Source organism: Cynocephalus volans, chromosome 10, assembly GCF_027409185.1.
Source record: "Cynocephalus volans isolate mCynVol1 chromosome 10, mCynVol1.pri, whole genome shotgun sequence".
Taxonomy (NCBI): domain Eukaryota; kingdom Metazoa; phylum Chordata; class Mammalia; order Dermoptera; family Cynocephalidae; genus Cynocephalus; species Cynocephalus volans.
In genome coordinates this window covers 77,941,193-77,966,660 of record NC_084469.1, presented here as the reverse complement: position 1 = coordinate 77,966,660, position 25,468 = coordinate 77,941,193, and the positions used below count along the sequence as shown (strand labels likewise).

Here is a 25,468-nt window from a genome sequence, read left to right as displayed (position 1 = left end):
GAATGAACTAAGATATTAGGATTTAAATTTGGAAAAGGTTGGTAAACCTGTACTTGATGACATTTTGCACAACAGGCATTTCATTTCTGTAGGCATCAATCCATTCTTGCAATCCTTGAGAATCACGTAAATCATCTTGAAAATATGTTATATGTCTATTAACAGTAGCATCTTGAATTATTTAGAAATTTTTTTTAAAGTTTTATTTGAAAAATAAATGTTATTTTTCTTATAATGAATCTACCAAAAACTGTTTAATCAGGAAGTTTAGTTTCTTCCTGGCAAATTATTTCAATCATCAACAGTTATCTGGTAGCAGAATGGGAGTGATTATCCAAAGTAACATAGGGTGTTTTTTAGGTAAGCAACCAAAAAGGAATGTGCTTTAAAAATCTGATTGTTTCCTTTCAATGACTTTTTATATGTGATGGCCTTCATGTTAAATGTTCTCCACTTCACGTAAAGCAGATACTCATTTACTAGATTAGTTAAATCTCAAGAGGCAAGTATCAGTGCAACTATAATACAAAATAAAATCCTATGAACTTCATTTAGTGATCTTCTTATTGTTCCTGAAAAATGAGTTTTTAACAAGTTTATATTAGTGAGGATTTGAAAGTATCTGTCCTCAGTTGTGAGAAATTTATTTCTGAATTAACAAAATGAAGTCCCCTAATAGTTAAGGTATTACTCAAGTGTAGTTACATTACATATCTGTCCCTCCTACTCATTCATCCCTGTTTGATGAATTTTTGTCACATACTTAATTTTATACAGATGATATTAACTATCTTGTTTTTGTTTTATCAAACTAGTTAGCCTTTGTTCTTTCAAGCTGAATATGAGTTTTTAAATACATGGTCTATCATTAATAGGTGTCTCATATTATTTCCTGTTGCCACTGTAGTAAGTTAGCATGAATTTAGTGGCTTGTGAGGCTGGCCAGTTAGCTCAGTTGGTTAGAGCACAGTGTTATAACACCAAGGTCAAGGTTTTGGATCCCCATACTGGCCAGCCAAAAAAAAGAACTTACTTAGTGGCTTGAAACAGTACAAATTTATTCTCTTATAGTTCTAAATGTCAGAAGTCCAACAAGAGTCTTAGTGGGCTAAAATCCAAGGTGTCAGCAGGGATGGTTCATTCTGGGTGCTCCAGGAGAATATCTGTTTCTTATCTCTTCCCAGTTCCTAAGACTGCCTGCATCCCTTGGCTTGTGGCCACAGTACTCCAATCTCTGCTTTGGTTGTGTCTTAGCCTTTTTCTCTTCTGTAGTCAGATCTCCCTCTGCCTCCCTTTTGTAAGGACACTTGTTACATTTAGGGCCCACTTGGATTATACAAGTTAATTTTCCCATTTCAAGATCCTTAACTTAATCACATCTGCAAAGACCCTTTTGCAGTATAAGACAACACTCACAGGGTTCCAGGGATCAGGACCAGATACCTTTGGGGGCCATTATTCAGCCGGCCACATTCATCATTTCAAAGAAATTAAAAATTACTATTTTTCAGCAGTTTTATAATATTAAAGCTATAGAGCAAGCAAAAATAAAAGGAATTTAAATTAATTTTATTAAAGTATTTATTTATGTCACTTCTGTTTCATAAAAATGCCAATAAAATGCATATTTTTAAATACCTATAGTATTTAGTACTTGCTTTATATAGGCATCTTAAAAGCCCAGCCTCAGAAGTATGCTAGATGGAATGAATTTACCTATTACTTGATAAGCAATGACATGAACAGAAATCTTCAAGATCCACAAGAGGCATTTAGTATTTTAATTTTGTTCCTACTCATTTTGTAGACATTTTGTACAGTTTCTGACTACAAATACAGACAGTATAGTATAATGAAATCTTGTGTACTATCACCCAGCTTCAATAATTATTAACTTATGCTAAACTTGTTTCATCACTACCCACCCATTATTCATATTATTTTGAAGCAAACCCAAATATCATGTTGTCACCTTTTTACGTTTCCATATATATCACTAAAGATAAAGACTTTTTTAACATAACTGCAATAATGTTATCACATTTTAAAATAAAATTAAATATAATTACTTGATTTTAATTATCTGATGTTCAAACTTTCAGTTATATTGAATGTAATAAATGGTGTTTGCTTTTAACAGTATCTTTTTAATGTGTGATTTTCTGCATTTTTAAATTCCATGAAGATGATGTTTTAATTTAGATTTTTATCTTTTGATTATATCCTGCATAATTAGGCATTATCTTTAAGCCATCTACCAATTATATTCTCCTTTGAAAAATCATTTTATGTGACCATATTCTTCCATTTATTTTTGTAAGAGTTGACATGCCCTTTTCTTTCTTAAAGCATTGTGTATTTTCACTGCTTCTTATATTTTTATAAAGCACTTTGATGACTTTTTCTTCAATGTGGAATATCTATTAGTGACTTAAGTTGTAAGTAATGCTCATTAGTCCACAAGTGATAGGGTTGAAGTGTGTGTGTGTGTGTGTGTGTCTGTATAAAGATATATATATAAAGATATATATATATAAAGATATATATATAAAGATAATATATAAAGATAACATACATACACACACATATATAGTTTCTTCCAAATGAAAGACCTTATAATTTTCACAGTATTTAAGAATATAAATCACATATATTTTCCTTTTGTTCCTCTGTATTTCCTTAATATTTTACAATGATTATGCAGTATTTATGGTGTAATAAAAAGTTTTTAAAATAAAGACAGTCGGTGATTCTTTTTTTTTTTTTTTAGTTTCCCATATATTGTGTTGTATTTCTTTAGGAGACATAACTGTCTGAAAATGTGATGGAAATAAAGTAGGAGTAAACAAGAAAATGAACTGTATAGTGCAGGCAGGTTTTAAAAATCGTGCTATAACCAAATTTCTTAATATTCGTGTAGTGTTTTTAGAAATCATATCTTTGTCCTGGGTAGTTTTCTCACCAAAAAGATTTGATCCTTGCTTACCAAAGTTTAAGATTTAAGCAACAGTAATAACTTATTTAACTCTGCTCCTAAACTCCAGCTACATTTCAGACCACTGAATTTGAAATACCCTGTGAAAGTATGTGTGTATGCTGAGTTCAAACTCTATCCACAGTAAATGTGAGAAGATAATGTTTTAAGTATACTTTGATAGATTTTTCCTCTAAGCTTCAAAACATTTTGAAAAACTGCTATTATGTATTTCAGGCGAGTTTTGTGGCATCTGGAAACCGGACAGATATTTCCTTAGATGATCCCAACTTCTGGCAAAAATGGGCTAAAAAGGCAGAGATAGATATAGACACCATCAGTGGCAGAGTAAGTATTTCTTTCCCTCTAATAAATTTCCTTGGGGACACTTTGGGAATATTGTTGTAATATTCAATTATGCATTTACAGAAATACATTTCTGCATGTATAAATTGAAATGGAGTAATAGAATGATTACATACTAAGTCAGGCACTGCTTCAATTTAATACTTCTGATATCTGTCATAATGGGTTGTAATACAGGGAAAGTTTAACTTTTGGATGTAGTTTACACTCTTAAAATTATAATGTGTTTTTTAAAAATTGTGTTTTTTTTTTTTAAAGATGACCAGTAAAGGGATCTTAACCCTTGATTTGGTGGTGTTAGCACCACACTCTCCCAAGTGAGCTAACCAGCCATCCCTATATAGGGATCTGAACCTGTGGCCTTGGTGTTATCAGCACCACATTCTCCCAAGTGAGCCACAGGCTGGCCCTAAAATTTTTTTAATGTCTTCCAATCATGGGTTACTTCTCCTTTGCTCTTTAACTTTGTTTTCTTGGTGTCAGACCCATTAATGATGATTCAGTAAAATATGGAAGGAGAAAAAAGGCAGTCAAGAAAGGGATATTTTTATGCTGTTTCCTTTATGACTTCCTTTAGAGCTGAGGAAGAAGGGGCCAAGATGTTAAAACAGAATTTGTGGAACTAATAATATTAAGCATTGATACATGGGATCTTCTTTGATAGGTAGCCTTTTAAAATGTAACATTTTGCAATTAGCAATAACACCACTGCCATCCATAATCACTATTATTTAATGTATTTTGGAAATATCTATAATTTTGTGAAATAAGTACATTTGAAAAGCAGCTATAATGATATCATTCTTTGCATATGGCATGTTAATATGCCTAAAAAGGCAGTGAAATCTGCAAAACTATTAAAATTTAGAAATGAATTTAGTGAATTAACTGGGTAGAAGATAAATGTAACATTTAGCTTTCCTAAATATCAATACTAACAGAAGTAGAAAAATATAATGCAAGAGGAGATCTACTTTACAATAGGAAAAAGATAAAGAACACTTAGCAATATACCTAAAGAAAGATGTATATGATTTCAGTGAAGTGAAATTTAGTTGGGAGGTTTGTCAGTTGGAAAGGAAAAACTACATATTTTAAAATTTTCAGAGTCTTTTAGAATTTTAACTCATAGATATAATGCAACTCAAATCAAAATGTTAAACAATTTTTTTATATAACTATACAAAATAATTTTTAAATTCCATTGGTAGAACATTTAATGAACTTTTAAGAATCTGTCCTACAGCAAAAAACACACATGTACAATGATAATCACCATTAATTTACCGTAACAATAATTATAGCAGATGAAATCTATCAGTGAACTATAAAATTAATGGGTGAAAGTTTGAGAAAGAGCAAATTTATGTACTCTCAAAGTATGTCTTCTAAATATTTATTAAATATAAAATATTTATTAATTGCAAGGAACTTTACAGTGGAGAAACTTGGCAAAGGTTAACATCACCTATAATACCAACATTACGTATCCTCTTAAATATAATGCTCGGTGTACATACTGTGGTATACCAGGACTTTTGTTTTCTGCTCCCTGCTTCCTCTCCTACCATTTATCCTCTCTGCTCTAGGACTTGAACATTTTCTAAACATCTGATGCCATTTTAGGCTCCTTGCCCTTTTCTCTACTTGTAATGCTATCTCCTCTATGGCTACCTGGCAGAGTACTTCTAACTCTTCAAGAATTCTCTCTAGTATCACTACTGTTGTGAAATTTTCCCTTCTTTCCTTTGTACCCATCTTGAACCATAAAATACCTCATCCTGAATAGCATTTGTTTAAATATTTATCTAACCCTCTAGACTATGAGCAGAATCTCTATTCATCTTTCTAGCCACAGCCCATAATAGAGTGCCTAACTTAGAGTAGTTTCTCAGTAAAGGTTAAAAGTATGTCAACTTAAGTTGTTTTGAATGACTTAAACTGAATTGAACATAGTTAGGCAGATGAATGAATGTGTTGCTTTTTGTAATTAGTATAACTCTTTTGGAAAGCACTAAAACATGTTTAGATCTATAAAATATTCATAACCTTTGACCGATATTTCCATTCCTGGGTATTTCCCTTTTGGGTTTATCTTTAGGATTAACTTAGATCACAAAAATTTACTTAGCATTATTTATTTTGAAAATTGAAAATCTAAATTAGAATATAAATTAATTAGGTAAAGAAAATTATGAGGCATAAATTCAGCTTAAAAATGTATTTTATGATTATTGCAAAAGCACAGTAATTATTATATAATAATAAAGCAAAATACCAAGTTCTTTTTTTCCTATGATTGTAATGTTATAAAATTTTATATGTGTGATAGTAAGAATTTTAAAGGAATATAAAAATTTTTAAGTTGATTTGGTAGGTTGATGGAAATTGTTAGTAATTTCTTTTTTTCTAGCTTTCTACAATTTTTTATTATTTGTATAATTTGAAAGGTGAAAATGTAAAACATTGTTATAAGCAAAATCATAAAAGGACTTTCAAGTAATAGCTATTCAATTTTGCAGAATAGTTTGGTTATTGACACTCCAAGAGTTAGGAAGCAAACAAGACCCTTTAGTGCCACGAAAGATGAATTGGCTGAATTATCTGAAGCTGAAAGTGAAGGAGATGAAAAGCCCAAACTCCGGAGACCCTGTGACCGTTCCAATGGCTATGGAAGAACTGAATGCTTTAGAGTAGAGAAAAACCTACTTGTTTATGGGTAAAATATTATTTTTAACATTTACTGTAAGTAGTCTGGTTTATAAAGGTACTGAAAATATATACTGTTTTCCAGTATACTAGGGTACTTCAAAAAGTTCATGGAAAGATTTGTATTATCTTTTAATTCTATTTTTTCCACGAACTATTTGAAGTACCCTCATATTTTTTTTAATTTCATTAGAATCAATAAAAGCTATTTTTAAAGTACCCTGAATGTCTGTGGGTTTTTTGGGGGGGACGAGGGGAGGCAGTTTGGCAGCTGGTCACTACAAGGATGGAATCCTGGACCTTGGGGGTATCAGCACCATGCTCTTACCAACTGAGCTAACTGGCTAGCCCGCCACTTTTCCTTCTGAATGTCTAACTATATTTAATAGCAGAATGATGAGATACCCTTAAGTGTCTACATTGTAAATGTATCACTAAAGTCAAACTTTTTGTTCTAAAATTTGCATATTTAATAACACAAAGTTGATAATGTTATCCATTATTGAATAAAATATACTAGGAATTACTATACCATGCCTCTGCATTTTAGACATGGGGGGAAACTTCATTAGCAAATTCTGTTAATGACAAAATTTGTTGTTTTTTATGCCTTTTATCCATAGGTTATGTTTTTCTCTAGAAATACTCATTTGTAATGTAAATATGCCTTTTTTAACCAGGTGGGGCCGATGGAGAGAGATTCTGTCTCATGGCCGTTTTAAAAGGCAGTTAAATGAGCATGATGTAGAAATAATTTGCCGAGCGCTTTTAGCGTATTGCCTTGTTCACTACCGAGGAGATGAGAAGATTAAAGGTTTCATATGGGATCTCATTACTCCAACTGAAGATGGGCAGACACGAGAGCTACAAAATCATCTAGGTAAAAACATTCTTTGGTTTTCTTTTTACACTTATTTTTAGTTATATAAGTAATACTTAACATATTCTCCTATAAAATATTAAAGCATTATAGATTATATTAACGAATATTAACCCTCACTCCCAATTCAAGTTCCAGTTTCAGAAAATGCCAATATTAATTGCTTGATGGGTTTTACCTATTACTATCAAATACGTATCAGGTTGCAGGTTGTTTACCCAACAGTATGTCTTAGGGGTTTTTCCATCTGTGTTCGTGTAGATCTATCTCAAATTTTAACTTCTGTTTAGTATTCCATAGTATGGATATTTTGTAATTTATTTAGCATCTCCCGTAATAATGGACATTTAGGTTGTTTCCAATTTTAGACAATTAAAAACCAAGTTACAGTGAAGATCTCTGTACATTTCTCCTTGTGTACATGAGTAAGTCTTTCTCTAAAGTAGATTCCAAAGATAGAATTATATATGTATAGCATACATATGTCTTTAGTACCTAAAATGCAATTCATGGATCGATAGGATCAGCATCTCCTGGGAGCTTCTTAGATGCAGAATCTTAGGCCTCAGACTTACTGAATCAGAATCTGCATTTTAACAAGATCCTCAGAAATTAGTGTGCATATTAAAGTTTGAGAAACATTTATATACATTTTAAATTTTTATAAATACTTTAATTTGCTGTCCAAAGTGGCTATACCAATTTACAGTCCTATCAGAGATATGTGCAAGTACTTTTTTGTCCACAGCCTTGCTAACAGAACATTCTTTTCTGCATAAAATAATTGAATTTTCTATAAAAATAAAAAAGATTACTATGCCCTTAAATTTATTTTACAATTTTGTTCTATTTATTCAAAAAATATCTACTGAATGCTTGCTATGTGTTTCTTGTACAAGGTACTGGGAAGATAAGAAGAAACAAGATAAACAAGAGCTCTGAGCTCATGAACCTTACATTATAGCTAGGTAGACAGACATAGTAAAATGTAGATAAATTAGTTAAATAATTACAGATTGTAATAAGTATTGTGAAGTAAATAAACAAATTACTGACATGGAGAACAACAGAAAGCACCTCTCTTAGGATGGTGACTGTAGGCCTATCTTAATAGGAGACAATGAAGTTCATTAATGTGAAGAGCTGACTTCTGGGTAAAGATGGATGAATAACACAAATATAATTTCACTCTTCCTTGAAATCCCAATTGTAAAGTGGGGAAAAAAATGGAAGGCATTAAACTTGATAAACTCTGTAGAACAAATGACCTTGTTTCTTCAACAAATAAATTGTGGGCATGGGAGTGAATGGAGAGGGTATCGATTAACCAGTGGTTCTCAACTGTTTTATAGAAACCCAGTGGAGATGATTTTGTGCCGCAATCCTACCACCACCACAGATTGTCACAACTTTGGGCATGTTACTGGCATCTAGTGGGTAGAGGCCAGGGGAGCAGAGACAGCCCCCCACAATGAAGAACTATCCAGCCCAATATATCAATAGTGTTGATATTGAAACCCCGTTATAACTTTAAAGAGGTTTAAAAGTCATCAATCAGTTGTAGTATGGGGACTTTATTTAGATCTTGACTGAAACAAACAACCCAGGGGAGATTTTTTAAATTGTCTTTATGAGATTGTTAGAAATCTGAATATTGAATATTAAGGAACTATTATTGCATTCCTTCAGGCTGATAATAGTATCATAGTTACTTTTAAGGAGGCCTTAGTTTTTAGATATTACTAAATGTCTTTTAGATATCACTAAAAGATAACTCATATTTATGAATGAAATGATCAGTGTCTTACATTTACTTCAAAATAATATGGAAGTTTGTTGAGTGAACAGAGTATAGATGAAACAAAGGAGACCATGAGTTGAAAATTATTAAAGTTGGGTAATGGGACACGGGGAGCCATCATACTGTTTTATCTACTTTTGTATATGCCTATATTTCATAATTTAAAAAATGGGTATAAACCCTCAAAAGTGTGGATAATAGGAGAGGAAATAGCAACATTTTGGAAGCTAAAAGCAAATAGATTAGTGATAACTGACTTAACCAACCTAAGAGAACTAAATCTTAGGTCAGCAGTAGGGAAAGACAAAACCCAAACTGATTTGCTTCATAGATTTCCCAAAAGTCTCAGAAATTTGTTACATCAGGAACCTCTGGAAGTGGGCTTGAAAACATATAGGTTCTTTCATTAAAAGTTGTTTAGAAGAGGGTAAGATCCCTGAATACCCACTTTCACTCCATGTAGCTAGGATGAAAACTGACTGAAAGTTCATTCTCTGGAGAGGGTAAAATAGAAGATCCCTGGGTTGCTTTGGTAATTGAGGTGTGGAACTACTGAATGGGGATTAAATGAATGTATGCATACTGGCTTATGTGGTACTCAAGGAAGAAAACTAGAGTTTTCTTTAGTGAATCTGACCAGCCCAAAACCTAAAGATGATGACAGGAGAAAAACCTTCAGTGAGCCATAATAGTATGCTCCACCCATTCATACCACCTATCACCTTTTTGATCTGTCATTCTTAAATATGATCAAATGCAACCCTGGATTATCAGACATCTGAGGAAAGTCTCTAACATGAAAGACAGAGACTTAAAACAAACCATTAAAATGAACTTGAAGGACACAAAGATACAAAAGGAAAGACAACTTTCTTTGAACTATTATTAATATCTTTAAAGATACTTCAAATGTACTGTGACTTTGAAAGAAGAATATGGTGCTGTAAAAAAAACATGGAAAGCACAAATAAACCTATAAATTATAAATAAACATGTAGCTGAAATGAAAAGGTAAATAGAAGGACTGAATGATGAATCTGAGAAAATCTTGTTAGGAAGATTAGAAATAAAGAGTATCTGTAGATTTTATTAGGAAAACTTAAGTATGTATAATCATCCCTCAGTATCCATGGGGGATTGGTTCCATGACCTCCCATAGACACCAAAATCGATGGGGGCTCTAGTCCTTGAGATGAAATGGTGTAGTATTTGTATATAATATACACACATCCTCCCATATACTTTAAATCATCTCTAGATTACTTATAATACCTAACACAATGTAAACACTGTATAAATAGTTGTTATACTTTATTGTTTGGGAAATAATGACAAGAAAAAAAGTCTGTACATGTTCGGTGCAGGTGCAGGTTTATTTCTTCCTGAATATTTTCGATTCATGGTTTGTTGAATTCATGGATGCAGAACCCATGGATACAGAGGGCCGACTGTATACATTAAAATATTCAGTATTTAGTTTCCAAACCAACAAAGGTAGAGAGGACCAGAGTACAGAACAGTCATTCCAAAAAAACACAGAAAGGAGGAGGGAATAATAGAAGAAAATAAAATAGTAAAAATAAATATAAATATATGTAAGCAGACTATGTATATCTTTACCTGTTAAAAGATAAAAATTGTCAGATGGAGAAAAATGAGCATTTTTATACATCAAAGAGATATCACTAAGCATCAAACAATTAGCTTATAGACTAAGCAAAAGCTATACCATGCAAATACTAAACCATATAAAACTGTAGTAATGTTAACATACAACAAAGTAGAATTTAAGATGGAAGGTATTAAGTGGGATTTTAATAAAAAGGGAGACTACCTAATCAAAGAGAACAATCCATAGAAGATATAACAAGTATGAACGTATATACATCTAATAAACTAGACTCAGAATAGAAAGACAAAAAACAAAAAAACCCTGCCAAAATTATAAGAAGAAATGGACTAATCTACATTGTAAATAAGTTGCAGGATTATACACGTAATATAATGTTTGAAAACTTGTTTTTCCACATATGTAGTAATAGCATAAACATGCATGGAGTTAGAAAACAAATTCAGGGTACTGGTGACCTCTGGGAAGGAACTGATGAATTGGATGGGAGAGGACTACAACTGTGTATTATTTTCTTTCGTAAAGGAACTGAGCAAGTATGTAATATATGAACATGAAGAGTGGGAATACTTTTTGTATTTTTTAAATATTTCATGACAAAGATCTCAAATAAAATGAATTTAGCTACCTTGAACAGGAATTCCCAATGGCTAACCTAATCCACATTATTAATAAAATCAATTTTGAAAATCAAGAGGCTAAAATGTATGTTTTGGTAACTAGGGAAGCAAAAGTAAAGCAGAGGGACAGATTTGATCTTTTGGTTTTTACATGTGGAAAAAACATCATTTGTTTTGGAACAAAAAGAAAATCAGAATGATTCATTAAATTTATTTTTTTATTTATTTATTTTAATTTTATTTATTTATTTTAATTTTATTTTGTCGATATACAATGTGGTTGATTATTGTGGCCCATTACCGAAACCTCCCTCCCTCTTCCTTCTCCTCCCTCCCACCCAACAATGTCCTTTCTGTTTGCTTGTCGTATCAACTTCAAGGAATTGTAGTTATGTCTTCTTCCCCCCCGCCCCCGTTTTTGTGTGTGTGTGTGTGTGTGTGTGTGTGTGTGTGTGTGTGTGTGTGTGTGAATTTATTTATTTATTTTTAGCTCCCACCAATAAGTGAGAACATGTGGTATTTCTCTTTCTGTGCCTGACTTGTTTCACTTAATATAATTCTCTCAAGGTCCATCCATGTTGTTGCAAATGGCAGTATTTCATTCATTTTTATAGCTGAGTAGTATTCCATTGTGTAGATGTACCACATTTTCCGTATCCACTCATCTGATGATGGACATTTGGGCTGGTTCCAACTCTTGGCTATTGTAAAGAGTGCTGCGATGAACATTGGGGAACAGGTATACCTTCGACTTGATGATTTCCATTCCTCTGGGTATATTCCCAGCAGTGGGATAGCTGGGTCATGTGGCAGATCTATCTGCAATTGTTTGAGGAACCTCCATACCATTTTCCATAGAGGCTGCACCATTTTGCAGTCCCACCAACAATATATGAGAGTTCCTTTTTCTCCGCACCCTCGCCAGCATTTATCGTTCAGAGTCTTTTGGATTTTAGCCATCCTAACTGGGGTTAGATGGTATCTCAGTATAGTTTTGATTTGCGGATGCTGAGTGATGTTGAGCATTTTTTCATATGTCTGTTGGCCATTTGTATATCTTCCTTAGAGAAATGCCTACTTAGCTCTTTTGCCCATTTTTTTATTGGGTTGCTTGTTTTTTTTCTTGTAAAGTTGTTTGAGTTCCTTATATATTCTGGATATTAATCCTTTGTCAGATGTATATTTTGCAAATATTTTCTCCCACTCTGTTGGTTGTCTTTTACTGTGTTGTTTCTTTTGCTGTGCAGAAGCTTTTTAGTTTGATATAATCCCATTTGTTTATTTTTCCTTTGGTTGCCCATGCTTTTGGGGTCGTATTCATGAAGTCTGTGTCCAGTCCTATTTCCTGAAATGTTTCTCCTATGTTCTTTAAGAAGTTTTATTGTTTCAGGGTGTATATTTAAATCCTTAATCCATTTTGAGTTGATTTTAGTATACGGTGAGAGATATGGGTCTAGTTTCATTCTCCTGCATATGGATATCCCGTTATCCCAGCACCATTTGCTGAAGAGGCAGTCTCTTCCCCAGTGTATAGGCTTGGTGCCTTTGTCAAAGATCAGATGGCAGTAAGTGTGTGGGTTGATTTCTGGATTCTCTATTCTATTCCATGGATCAGTGTGTCTGTTTTTATGCCAGTGCCGTACTGTTTGGGTTATTATAGCTTTGTAGTATAGCTTAAAGTCAGGTAGTGTTATTCCTCCAGCTTTATTTTTCTTGTTCAGCATTGCTTTGGCTATGCGTGGTCTTTTATTATTCCATATAGATGTCTGGATAGTTCTTTCCATTTCTGAGAAAAATGTCATTGGAATTTTGATGGGGATTGCGTTGAATTTGTATATCACTTTGGATAGTATGGACATTTTCACTATGTTGATTCTTCCAATCCAAGAGCATGGGATATCTTTCCATCTTCTTGTATCCTCTCTAATTTCACTCCGCAGTGGTTTGTAGTTCTCATTATAGAGATTTTTCACATCCTTGGTTAACTCAATTCCTAAGTATTTTTTTTTTTTTTGGTGGCTATTGTAAATGGGCAGGCTTTCTTGATTTCTCTTTCTGCATGTTCACTATTGGAGAAGAGAAATGCTACTGATTTTTGTGTGTTGATTTTGTATCCTGCTACTGTGCTGAAATCATTTATCAACTCCAAGAGTTTTTTTGTAGAGGCTTTAGGCTGTTCGATATACAGGATCATGTCATCTGGGCTTCTTGTTCTATAGGATCTAGAGCTTGAGATTTATTATCTTTTGGTGGTGTAGTTTCTTGATTTTTGTATTTCTGGTATCTTTTTTTTTTTTGATGTTTGTTCATTGTGGCAGGGGGTTTCACAGTCCACAGGTTTGACACTATTGACCAACTAAGATGTTGCTGTGGTTGCCAATTTGGTATGGCTACCTCAGTGACTGCTCAGTGGCCGCTAGTGCCTTATGTGTGTGATTGCCTTGGGTCTTGGGCCTCTCCGGGGAGCCACCTCTCTGGTCAGCTTGGACTCTGCCAGGCTGCTGGATCACGGGGCTGTACCGCAGGGTGTGTGGTCTCTGCTGAGCTTCCAACTCCCATGCAGGACTTCTCCCTGTTCTGTGTGCTCTGGCCCTGCTGCTAGGATGCACTGAGGCAGCGCGTAGCGTGTGGTCTCTGGAGAGCTTCCCCTTCCCCTACAGGATGTCTCCCTGGTCTGTGCGCTAGGCCAGGCTTGGGATGGAGCCGGGTGGCAGCAGTGAAGCCTACCTGCTGCTGGATCACGTGGCAGCGGCCCCCCCACAGGGTGTGTGGACTCTACGGAGCTTCTATCTTCCTTGCTGGACATCTCTGTGCTCCGTACGCATTGGGCCGGGCTGCTGGATTGCACGGCAGCAGTGTGGTCCCCTTGGAGTTCCCGCCTTCCCTGCTGGACGTCTCTCTTTTCCAAGTGCACTAGGCCAGGCTGCTGGATCATGCAGTGGCGGTCCCACAGGGTGTGTGGTTTCTGCCGAGCCTCCGCCTCCCTTGCCAGACGTCTCCCCACTCTGTGCGCACTTGGTTGGGCTGCTGGATCATGCAGTGGCGGCCCCACAGGGTGTGTGGTTTCTGCCTAGCCTCTGCCTCCCTTGCCAGACTTCTCTCCACTCTGTGCACACTGGGCTGGGCTGGGAATGGAGCCGGATGGTGGCGGTGAAGCCTATCTGCCGGATAGTGTGACGGCGGCCCCGCAGGGCATGTAGTCTCCGTGGAGCTTCTGCCTCCCCCGCTGGACGTCTCTCCGTTCCATATGCACTTATGTTTTTATAGTTTAAATCAGTTGATTTGTGGGAGAGAGTGACGCTAGGGACCGTCTATTCTGCCATATTGACCGGAAGTCCCAGAATGATTCATTTTAGATGTGGAATTATTAGATATTTGGGGTACATTGTTTTAATATGTGTATAACTGTCATCCTGACTTGTGATTGTGCCAGTATTGTTCCCACTATTTTAAAGATTTCTCTATAACCTGTGCATACCTGAGAAAGTCTGTAGAAATTTCTTGCATTGAAAAAATTTTTTAAGTTGCAGATCTGTATATACATTATTCCTGATTTCACATGTATTTCTTATTTTAACAGGCCTATCCGCTCCTGTACCCCGGGGTCGAAAAGGGAAGAAAGTAAAGACTCAAACAAGCTCCTTTGATATACAGAAAGCAGAATGGCTTCGAAAATATAATCCTGAGCAGCTACTTCAAGATGAAGGCTACAAAAAACATATAAAACACCACTGTAATAAGTACGTAGTAGGTTGTTTTTAACACAACTCTTTAAAAATTCATCTTTCTGAATTTATTAACAATCTTAAAGCATGCTGATTTTTGAGGACAGAGAGCATGGTCTAGGACCAAACCTAATCTTTATCTTTTTTTTTTTTTTTTGTCTTTTTCGTGACCTGCACTCAGCCAGTGAGTGCACTGGCCAGTCCTATATAGGATCCGAACCTTACAAAGTATCCTTCAGCAAATTCTGGTACCTCTTGGGTCACTGTTTTGACCAACAGATAAATAAAACTGGCCTCCAAATGAGCTGATTATGTCTTACTTGGATATTAAATAATGATGATTGTGAGATTTTGGAGAAACCTTTTATATTTAGTCTGAAGTAATTATTATTTTATTAGTAAAAAATCTGTATACAATTCCATCCTAATTTTAACCCCATGGATGAATTTTTTAGAGTGATTCATATTTTTGTGCCTTTGATTCATTTTCCCTTATCTTTAGAGTTTTGCTTCGTGTGAGAATGCTGTATTATCTAAAGCAAGAAGTCATTGGAAATGAGTGTCAGAAAGTATTTGATGGAGTTGATGCAAGGTAAGTTAAATAATATGTTTGTATTTATTTTTCAGCAACATGATAAAACAAAAATTATATGACTAGAAAATATTAGGAGGCTCCTTATTTAGTAAATTCACAAGAAGGAAAATCTGTCAAACTTAGGGAATTAACCGTTGCCAATGTGTTGCCTTTCTTCTAGTACTCTCATCTGGCCCTGTCTCTAAAAGTCCTAATATAATAGCAACAACAATAGTAGTAGTAATATTAAGAATGATATCTAATCTAGATGCCATTAAAGCATAAATTTAATAATTGTCTCATTCTTTCTGAAACACTTTTTTGAGTATGTACTAGATACCAGACACTGTGAAACACTAGGGATACAAAGACAAAACACAGTCCTCATCCTTAAGGAGTTTATGGTCTCAGTGAAGAGGAAATAGACAAACAGACAACTATACCACAGTGTAATGAATTCTTTGATGTATTTATGGAATACCAGGGAGGTGCTACAAGGAACTTTTATTTCTAATTTTATCTTGCCTCTTAATACTATAAGTAATCATTCACAATTTTCTCTTCCATTCTCTATAGCATTTATTTTAAACCTTTCATTCTGCATACCTTAAAGCAATTTGCTTCTTGCCTATACCTGACCAGCTGAACATTGCTAGAAGAAATCAAACAAGCCATGCTGAATGGATCATTCTTCTGGCATACATACATGCCTTAATATCATTCTCTTAACAAAGAACAGGAAAAAAATGCCTTTTATAAACGCCTTTGCACTCCATTTCTCTGCTTCCCTTCACAACAAACTCCTTTAAGGAGTTGTCTGTAGTTACTGTCTCTTATTTCTTTACTTTGCTTTTTCTCTTCCACCCCTTTCAATTAATCTTTTATCTCTGCTATCTCACTGAAAATGGCTCTTAACAAGGCCACTAATGACATACAATGTGATCAGCTCTCTATATTTATTCTACCTCTCCCTTCTTAAAATACTGTCATCTATTGTCATTCATGTTACTATACCCATCTGGTTGTCCTTTTTCTCACTGCTCTTTCCATTTCATTCTCTCTTGCCAACACTTATTCCTCTAATAGATAGAGCACCTTCCTCAGCTCTCTTACCTGTCTATACTTTCTCCTTAGGTAAACTCATTCAGTCTCATACCAAATATGATTTATAAATAGGTGACTCTCAAATCTACATATTCATCCCAGACTTCTTCCCTGAGTTTTAAGCTCCAAATCAACTCCCAACATTTCCTCTTGAAAATCTAATTGACATCTTAAACTTCCCCTGACTCTCCCAAATCTACTGTCTGCAGTCCTTTCCCTCCCACTTCCCATATATGTCTTCTCCATCCCATTAGATGTACCACCACTTGGTCTGTTATCATTCTAGATTCCTCTCTGCTCATACCTTACAGGAAGACCTTTTAGCTCTACACAATACATATCAAATTTGAGCACTTTTCATGATCTCTTCTGCTAAAGCCCTAATACAAGCCACCATTATCTCATGTTAATGCTTTTGCAATGGCCTCCTAATGGAGGCTCTTTGTGTCCACTGTTGCCTCTCTATAACCTGTCCTTCACACAGCAGGCAGAGAAATCTTTCTAAAGCAAAAATCAGGTCATAGCACTCCTCTTCTAAAAACTCTCTAGATGCTTCTCATTTCTCTTAGAATAAAATTCAAACTCCTTATGGCCTACAAGGCCCTACATAACTTTGTGACTTCTTCATTCACTCTGTCCCTCACCCATCATGCTTCAGTCACACTGGTGTTTCTGTTCCTTCAGCATGTCAAGCTCATTTTATGTTATTCCTCCTGATACAAATACTTTTTCCATATCTTCCACAGAGCTGCCTCTTCAAATCATTTGTGTCTCAATTCCCTGCTCACCACAGCTGAAGTAGCCCAGGAGTCACTCACTGCTTCTTAAGCTAATTTTATCTCATTCATAATGCCTGTTACTATTTAAAAATTGTGTTTATTTTTATATTGTCTTTTCCTTCCATTACTTTTTTTTTTTTTTTTTTTTTAAAGATGACCGGTAAGGGGATCTTAACCCTTGACTTGGTGTTGTCAGCACCACGCTCTCCCAAGTGAGCTAACCAGCCATCCCTATACAGGGATCCAAACCCATGGCTTTGGTGTTATCAGCACCATACTCTCCCAAGTGAGCCACAGGCCGGCCCCTTCCATTACTTTTTAATCTGCTTGAAGGTCAGAATGCTGTCTTATTGATCATTGTATTCCCAGTCTCTAGAATCTGTACTTATTAAACACTCAGTAAATATTTGTTGACTAATTGACTTCTTTCCCTTGGCCTGACTGGATCCAATCCACTTGTGATTTCTCAGGGAATGCTCTGTCTGGATTATCCCTTCATTTTTGCCTTTCATTAATCTCCCCCTCTGACTTTTCATTTGGATTTTTTAACATTTGCATCTGCTTCATCTTAAATGCACATATACAGATGGATGTGTGCATACACACACACACACCTACCCTTGCCACTTTTGGACCCAATATTTCCTGAAACTACCATATTGTTAATTTTCCTTGATTTCACAGCCAAACTTCTTTTAAGAAGTATCTGTATTTGCTATCTCCTTTTTATTTTCTCCATTCACCATGCATTCCATTACAATGCAGCTTCTTTCTCTTCACTCTACCACCCACTTCAGGAATATCTTTACCAACATTCTTGCTGCTAAATTTGGTGAATATACCATAGCGTTTACCTTACTTTACCTTTGTTGACCACTTACTTTTTAAAATGCTTCTATGATACCATTCTTCTGTGGTTTTTCTTTTTTTCTCTCTGTGTGTTGCTTTTCAGACTCCTTTTCTACCTGTCTCTTTTAAATTTTAAAGTGTCTTCACATAGGCCCTCTCTTGTCACTCTTCTTGGGTGTTCTCTTCTTTATGGCTTTATTTTTTATCTCTATGCTGATGTCTTCCAAACCTCTAGCCCACATTTTTCTTCTGAACTTTAGATCCACATTCCTCACATGTGCCATGATTGATTACTCTTGTCTCCAGACCTTTGCATTCTTGCTGTAACATTCTCTTTCTCCTTTTCCCTCATTCTCCTCCTCCTCTTGCTCAGCTGACATCAACAAAGCCTTTTGTGACCTCCCAACACTGGGTTAGGCACATACCCAGAGTACTCTGTCACAGCATTCATCACATAGTATTGCAGGTACCTCTTCACAGGGGGAGGGGCACATCTGTCTGAATTCATTATTGCCATTTTTGACACATGGTAAGTGCTATTTAAATATATTTTAAATGAAGGGCTGGCCAGTTAGCTCACTTGGTTAGAGCACAGTGTTATAACATCAAGGTCAAGGGTTCAGATCTCCATACTGACCAGCTGCCAAAAAAATAAATAAGTAAGTAAATATATTTTGAATGAATGGTATAGCCCAGGAAAGTTAAAGGAGGCTCCATGTAGGAGATGGCACTTGAACTGAGTCTTTAAAAACAGAAATCAACCACACTTGCACATCCACCATATTATATCCTTTTCCCTAGCAGTTAACAAAGACCTAACATGTATGTGGCACTTACATTTGAACCATGAGTTATACTGACTACCTCTTCCTCTTTACCAGCAGAAAAACTTTCTGCTTCAGTTGATAATCACAGTGTTTTAAGCTTAGCGTGCCACCTGATGGTTAGCAATGGGAACTACCTGACCCACTTTTTTATTCCCCCCTCTGGGATCCTACTTCTAGTGTTCTTTCTGCTTTCCTTTATCTTTTAATGCTAATGCTTTTTTTAGTCCTCGTTAGGAACTCAATAAAAAAGAAATATCTCCTTTTACCATATTTTTCTTAATCTTTGTCAATTTCTGCCATATCATAGGAAAATCATTCTTCCTTTTTCTCTATTTTTCTGCACTAAGCTAAAAAATATTTCAATTGTGGCCCTTTTGTTATAAAGCAAAATTAGATATAGTAAGACGTTCATTCATTTAAAGTGCTGACAGATTCCTTTAAGAATCCAGAGAAAAAGGTCTCTCCTTTCATTATTTCTTATCCTTGGGTTAAAAACAAGGAGACAACAGCTTAAATCACTAAGGTAAAGAAGTGAACATTTCAGTCCTTTAGTACATGACATTTTTTTCTCTTCAGAGGTGTTACTTGAATATGTGTTACTTGCAAAAGGTTTCTGGGAAAGTAAAGGAGAAGAAATTATGTTTGCAAAATTACCAATGCTATAATTATTTCTTACTCGTGAAAACAGCCAAATTACCAAAGCGTTATGGATTATTACAGTTTCTAGTACTTTGTTATGTTGCCATTTTATGGCGTGGTATTATTTATATATAGCATAAAAATATAATTTGAGTGTTTTAATCAAATTATGAATCAAAAACTTGCCATTTTCAGTGATTTTCTTAGTAACAGCAGTCTAGAAGAGATAAAACTTGCTCTGCAGCCTAAAGCAATTCATTTACCCTTTTAGAGTTTCAGTCTTCATATACTGTACTTCATCTACTGTATACTATATACTTCATATACTAAATGAAATATTTGAAGCAGATGATTTTTGTCAAGTTGTTTGCTGTCATAGGTCTCTACTTTCCAGTAGAACCCTTTGTCTATGAGTAAAGGAAATCAGTGGAAAGAATATGATTCTTTAAGAGAATTATATAGTAAACCTTGTTGAAATGTATTTCTTCTGTTGAGTTTAACAATATTCGTTCATTTTATGATATCCTTATTGTTATTGTTCACTTCTATAATTTTAATTGGTAATTATAGGAAAATTTTACAAAATCAATGAAATAAAATCCTAACTTCTTTTTCTTAAAATCCACAATGCTTTAAAAGCCAGTAAAATTTTGCCTTCTTTTTGACTTGTTTGATAATGCTATATCGTGATTTCTTTTTTTTTAGTGACATTGATGTTTGGGTACCAGAACCAGACCACTCAGAAGTTCCTGCTGAGTGGTGGGACTTTGATGCTGATAAGTCACTCCTTATTGGAGTTTTTAAACATGGTAAGTAAGAAGTAAAGTAGGTAGGATCACCTTCTGTGTATAATGTAATTCAACTAGTTCTCAGTTTATTGACTTCCACTAACAGCTTTATTCCAGTAACACCCATGTTATATATACAGCATTAAAAGCTTACACTATCAAACTATGTTTATCTGTCACTGCATTTTCCTCATGAGAGGGTGGCATATGTGACCTGCCCTTCCTGGATATGTCTCACACAACTTCCTCTCTCAGGAAGAGTTTTTATGTGAAATGATCAGTTTTACCTATTTTCCATATTAACTGATAAATTTCATCTAAATTTTTATAGATATTATCAGATCATGTAATGTTTGTAATAACTTCTAGAAAACATACTTAACCTATATCATTTTAATATATGGTCCCTTTAGTTCAGGCATATTATCAACCATAGTTATAAGGAATGCTTATATTTACACACCTTTCTTCTTTTTATCCTTTTTACATTTGTAATTGGTGATGCTTCTAGGTTATGAAAAATATAACACTATCCGAGCAGACCCAGCATTATGCTTCTTGGAAAGAGTAGGAAAACCTGATGACAAAGCAGTTGCTGCTGAACAGAGAGCAAATGATTATATGGATGGGTATGTGCGTTTCAGAGTCATGAATTCTCTGTATCTCTGTCTTCTGTTCAACATCAGCATATTCTGTATCAGTGATGTTTAAGTTGTGTCGCATTAAGAGAATTAGAGTTTACAGTCTGAAAGAGCTAATGATACTTAGTGCTTGTCCAACAGTTTATGATCAAGAAAGACATTGGACCTGCCCCACACTCATTCTTTGATGAGTCTTTCATTTTTTCATTCTAGCAAGTATTCATAAAATTCTAGGGATATAAGAGGAGAAAAGGCAAGAATATTACAGTTGAAGAGAGATGTGATATTATTCATTATACCTGTTGTGAGTCCTTATATAATCTTCCTTTTCTTACCAAAAGAGAAAAGTAAAAGACATGTTGAGATTAATAATAGCACATTTAAAAGTGAACTTGGAAGTAAGAGTAAATTAGAACTAGCTTTCTTATTACTTTCTCTAGAATAGCTTTCATGCTGTGGCTTGGGCTTCTCTGGCTAGAGAGCAGAGATTTTAGTCTGACCTTTAAAATAAACTAAAAAATTCCTCCAATGAGATTCCATTTGTTTTTCTATTCTGTCGAGAGAAATCTTAAATTCGCTATGGTATTATAGCATTTATTGGTATTTTAACAGGGATGTGGAAGATCCAGAATACAAACCTGCCCCAGCCATCTTTAAAGATGATATAGAGGTATGCTTTGGATCATATTTTTAAATCCTCAATCTGAGGTACTCCTTAGTATCTTTTATTTGCTTTTTCTTCTGCATGTTTTTCCTTTTCATTATACATAATTCCTCTGTTCCTCAGAAGATTAGCTAAATAAGTGATCAACTTGGGTTGACAAATATCACAAATAGCCATTCAGAATTCATCTGATCTCCCCTCCTTGACAAGATGGAGGCTGATTTGGACATGGGGGTGGGATGGGGTTTGCCCACTTGCTACACTTCTTAGATCTAAGAAACACAGTGTCCAGGGCAAAGTCCCAAAGCAGAGTGGACAACAAGAGATAGAAACTATACCTATATGAAGAAATTTGAAATAGAGAGTAGAGCCTAGAGTAATGCTGAGCTGCCAAAGCATAGTTCTAAGTGCTCTATTTATTAGAATGTCAAAAAGAAGAGTTGGATGAAAATATAGAAAATAATCCGTGGAGTAGGGAAAACGGTGTTAAAAGAGATGAGGATTTTCTATAATATTTATGAGAGCATGGTAAAAGACTGGATGATGCTATAGCTGTCAGGTAGGGTTTGCTGGTCTTGGTAGCAAAGGGGTTTGGCTATTGATGCCTGTATGAGGACAACAGACAAGGCTTACCGCAGTATGTGGGCAAGGAAAACTTAAATTCTGTATAAAGGTAGGACTCTCAAAGGGCAGTATTTTGAGACATAAAGCACAAGGAGAGGGCAAGGAAATTTATCTCAGCATGGGCTCTGGGTAGGAAAGATCTCTCTCCTGAGAATTTATAACCATAGGCCTGCCTTCTCTTGAGTCTGTGGTTGATTCTTTTATTTCACCTGCAAGGTCCAGGAACCTCAATGTAATATAAAAAGGGGTACTTGACTAGTAGTATCCCTGGGTACCTGGTAAAAACCAAAAGAAAAAAAAAGAACTCTGGAAGAAAGAACTTCAGTTCAGACTATGTATGAGTCCTGAAAATGAAGCCCCCATAAAGTGAAATCAAAGTCCAAAATTTAAAAATATATGAAGAGAAATTTACCATGAGTCAGTGTTAGCATGCAACAAAGAACAAGGTTAGACCCCTGAGAACTTCTGTTAATACATCTATTGAAATTGAGAACATGTACATGTTTAAATGATTAAAGACAGTTAAAAAAAATAAAAACAAAAGAAAGACAAGATATGATTTTTAAAAACTAGGAAGATATGAAAAAGAATTACATGTACCTTTAAAAGTAGAAAATACAGCTGTTGACATTTAAAACTCAATAAATAGGTTAAATATTTTGCTGGATAAGCAGATTAGACACAGCAAATGAGAGAAGAAATTATTTGGAAAACAGATATGAGGAAATTATCCAAAGTAGAGCATGTTGGATCAGTCTGGGCTAGTCAGGAGAGGGAAAGTTTAATGTAAAGAATTATTCATTATAATAGGGGGGTTGGAGTAATGAGAGATTGGCTAATAAGAAGTAAAGAGAATTCTAAACAATATGGGAATAGCAGATATAAGTAACATCCACCACTCCTGGGGCTTGAAGCACCCAGGGAAGAGCCACATCACCAACAGAGCTGAGATCCAGACTTTGTTGGGAGGATATGGCCATGGTCAGAAGGGATGCTGTGCTGCCACACCAGTGCAACTGGCTGGAAACCTACCCTCTGGAACTGGCTGGAAATCCATCCTCTAGGGTTGCCAAAGAATGTTCTTCTGGGAAAATTTCTCACTGGAGACACTCAACTACAAAACCGCCCAAGAGAGAAGTTACTGGGAAAAGCTGCTGGCCAATGGGTGCTACAGACTGCTCAAATTGCAGGAGCTGCACTCTAGGGAAGAGGCCACTGTGCTGTTGGAGCTGAGCAATGGAGGAGCTCACCAGAACCAGGAAGTAAAACCCTTTTCCCCCTACAGCATATCTCCAGTTCCCTGTACTGACAAAGCTTAACATGATACTGACTAGCAGAGGAAAAAATATTTGAAGAGCTCAGATCTGTTTCCTTAGAGCAGGCAAAAGGTGTGAGAGGCAATAAACTTGGAACAGAGAGGCAATAAATCAATAAGCAGAATAATGGAATATGTGGGAAAAAAGTTTAGAAACAAGGAGGATAGCGTGATAATGTCTGGCATATATCTAGTAGGTGTTCCAGAAGGAGAGCCTAGAGAGAATAAAGGAGAAGTAGTATTAGAAAACATAATATTTCAGACATAATAAAAGACATGAGTCCTCAGATTCAAGAAATAAAATGAATCTTGGCAGGATAAATAAAATTAAATCCACTCCAAGAAACCTCCTGGTGAAATTGCAGAAACACCAAACAAAGAGAAGATGTTACAGACAACCAGAGAAAAAGACCCTCCTACAAAGGAATTATGATAATTCTAACTTCAGCGTTTTCTGAAACAATAGAAGCCAATAGTCATTGAAATAAAATTGCCAAACTTATGAATATTAAGTTTAAGGTAATGTTGGAATATATAATTGAAGATGCTCTGTTAACAAATAAAAATCGCATGTACAGCACAAGCAAACTGTTTAAGGCTGAAAAAGTAAAGATTTTCAGGTTATCTAATAACCAGATATGAGAATGAATAAATTTTCTGAGAGTTGGTGTATGGAAAGAAAAAAAAAAAAAACAATTGGTTAGCAATAAAACCTAGGGCATACTCAAAATTAGGGAAAGGTTGGTAGGGAAGAAATAGACTTAAAGATAATTATAGAAAAGGAAATAATTTTTGTAAATAAAGACTGGTCTAAATTTTCAAAGCAATAACTATGAAAGGGTGAGAATTGAGAACAAGGAATTAAAAGTTTATTTTTGCTAAATTAATCATTAAAATTTCTATAGCAAAAATGTTCTTCATTATAAAGAAGTTTGATTCTCTTTTATTATATGTATCTTGACTCAATCTCCCTATGACAGATTTTTATTTTCTTTTAAAAGGATGATGTTTCTTCACCAGGAGATCTTGTTATAGCAGATGGAGGTAAATTGCATTTACTTCTTTAATATTATTGTAATTTACATTCTCATGATACTATAAGATGAATAAGCTATTATACTTTTATAATGTTTTAAGTGTATATGAAATATGTATTGAGTACACTTGTAATCATTATAGGACATATTAGTTAATTGGGAATTTAACAGTACTTTTAGTTGTTGCAAATCTTTGTGCAGTAACTCACTGCCCTTTTATAGAATAGAGGCTCTGATGACTTTATGTCTTGATCATTAAACTTGTTTGTGACATTTTATCATTAAGGTGTTAATTCAGTAACACATTTAATTTCTTATTAGTTCTCTATGTGTGTTTGGAGCCATTCTTTATCACCCACTTTATATAAAGGTTTTCTGTGCAAGGTCTTTTTAATATCAAGATAGGAACATACTGTCACTAGAGCATACTCATTCCCACCTAGGAATGCAAGGAGTAGTTTTAGCTTAGTGTGAATGATTACAGCTTGATTATCATATATAAATTATAATATTACAACTTGGAAATAGATCCTGCACTTTTTTAGGTAATAAAAATTTTAAAGTTGCAGCATTGTAAATTTTTTTATCCTGAATCTTTAAAACATATGTTTCTTCCTAGTGATTTAAAAAATGTTTTTAGGGCCGAGCCCATGGCGTACTCGGGAGAGTGCTGCCTCGGGAGCGCAGCAACACTCCCGCCGCGGGTTCAGATGCTATATAGGAATGGTCGGTGCACTCACTGGCTGAGTGCCAGTCACGAAAAAGACCAAAAAATAAATAAATAAATAAATAAATAATAAATAAAAATAAAAAATGTTTTTATTCTAACTAAATTGAGATAAGACTTTAGTTAGAATAGCTTACAGTATTCAGATTCTCATGGGATTCCATTTGGCTTTTAATTTATTTAAGCTAAGGCATT

At 34.9% G+C, this 25,468-nt stretch overlaps 1 protein-coding gene across 13 annotated transcripts in view; it reads left to right on the top strand.

The window, feature by feature from the left end:
* Positions 1-25,468, top strand: part of CHD9 (chromodomain helicase DNA binding protein 9) — a 179,429-nt gene that overhangs the window by 125,566 nt on the left and 28,395 nt on the right. For all 13 annotated transcript variants that reach the window (XM_063113136.1, XM_063113144.1, XM_063113143.1 and 10 more), the window contains 9 exons: positions 3,212-3,322; positions 5,863-6,059; positions 6,730-6,929; positions 14,561-14,720; positions 15,208-15,297; positions 20,183-20,286; positions 20,777-20,894; positions 21,519-21,576; positions 24,511-24,553. In XM_063113136.1, the coding sequence (XP_062969206.1) occupies positions 3,212-3,322; positions 5,863-6,059; positions 6,730-6,929; positions 14,561-14,720; positions 15,208-15,297; positions 20,183-20,286; positions 20,777-20,894; positions 21,519-21,576; positions 24,511-24,553 (1,081 nt within the window). The remainder of the gene's footprint in view (positions 1-3,211; positions 3,323-5,862; positions 6,060-6,729; positions 6,930-14,560; positions 14,721-15,207; positions 15,298-20,182; positions 20,287-20,776; positions 20,895-21,518; positions 21,577-24,510; positions 24,554-25,468) is intronic.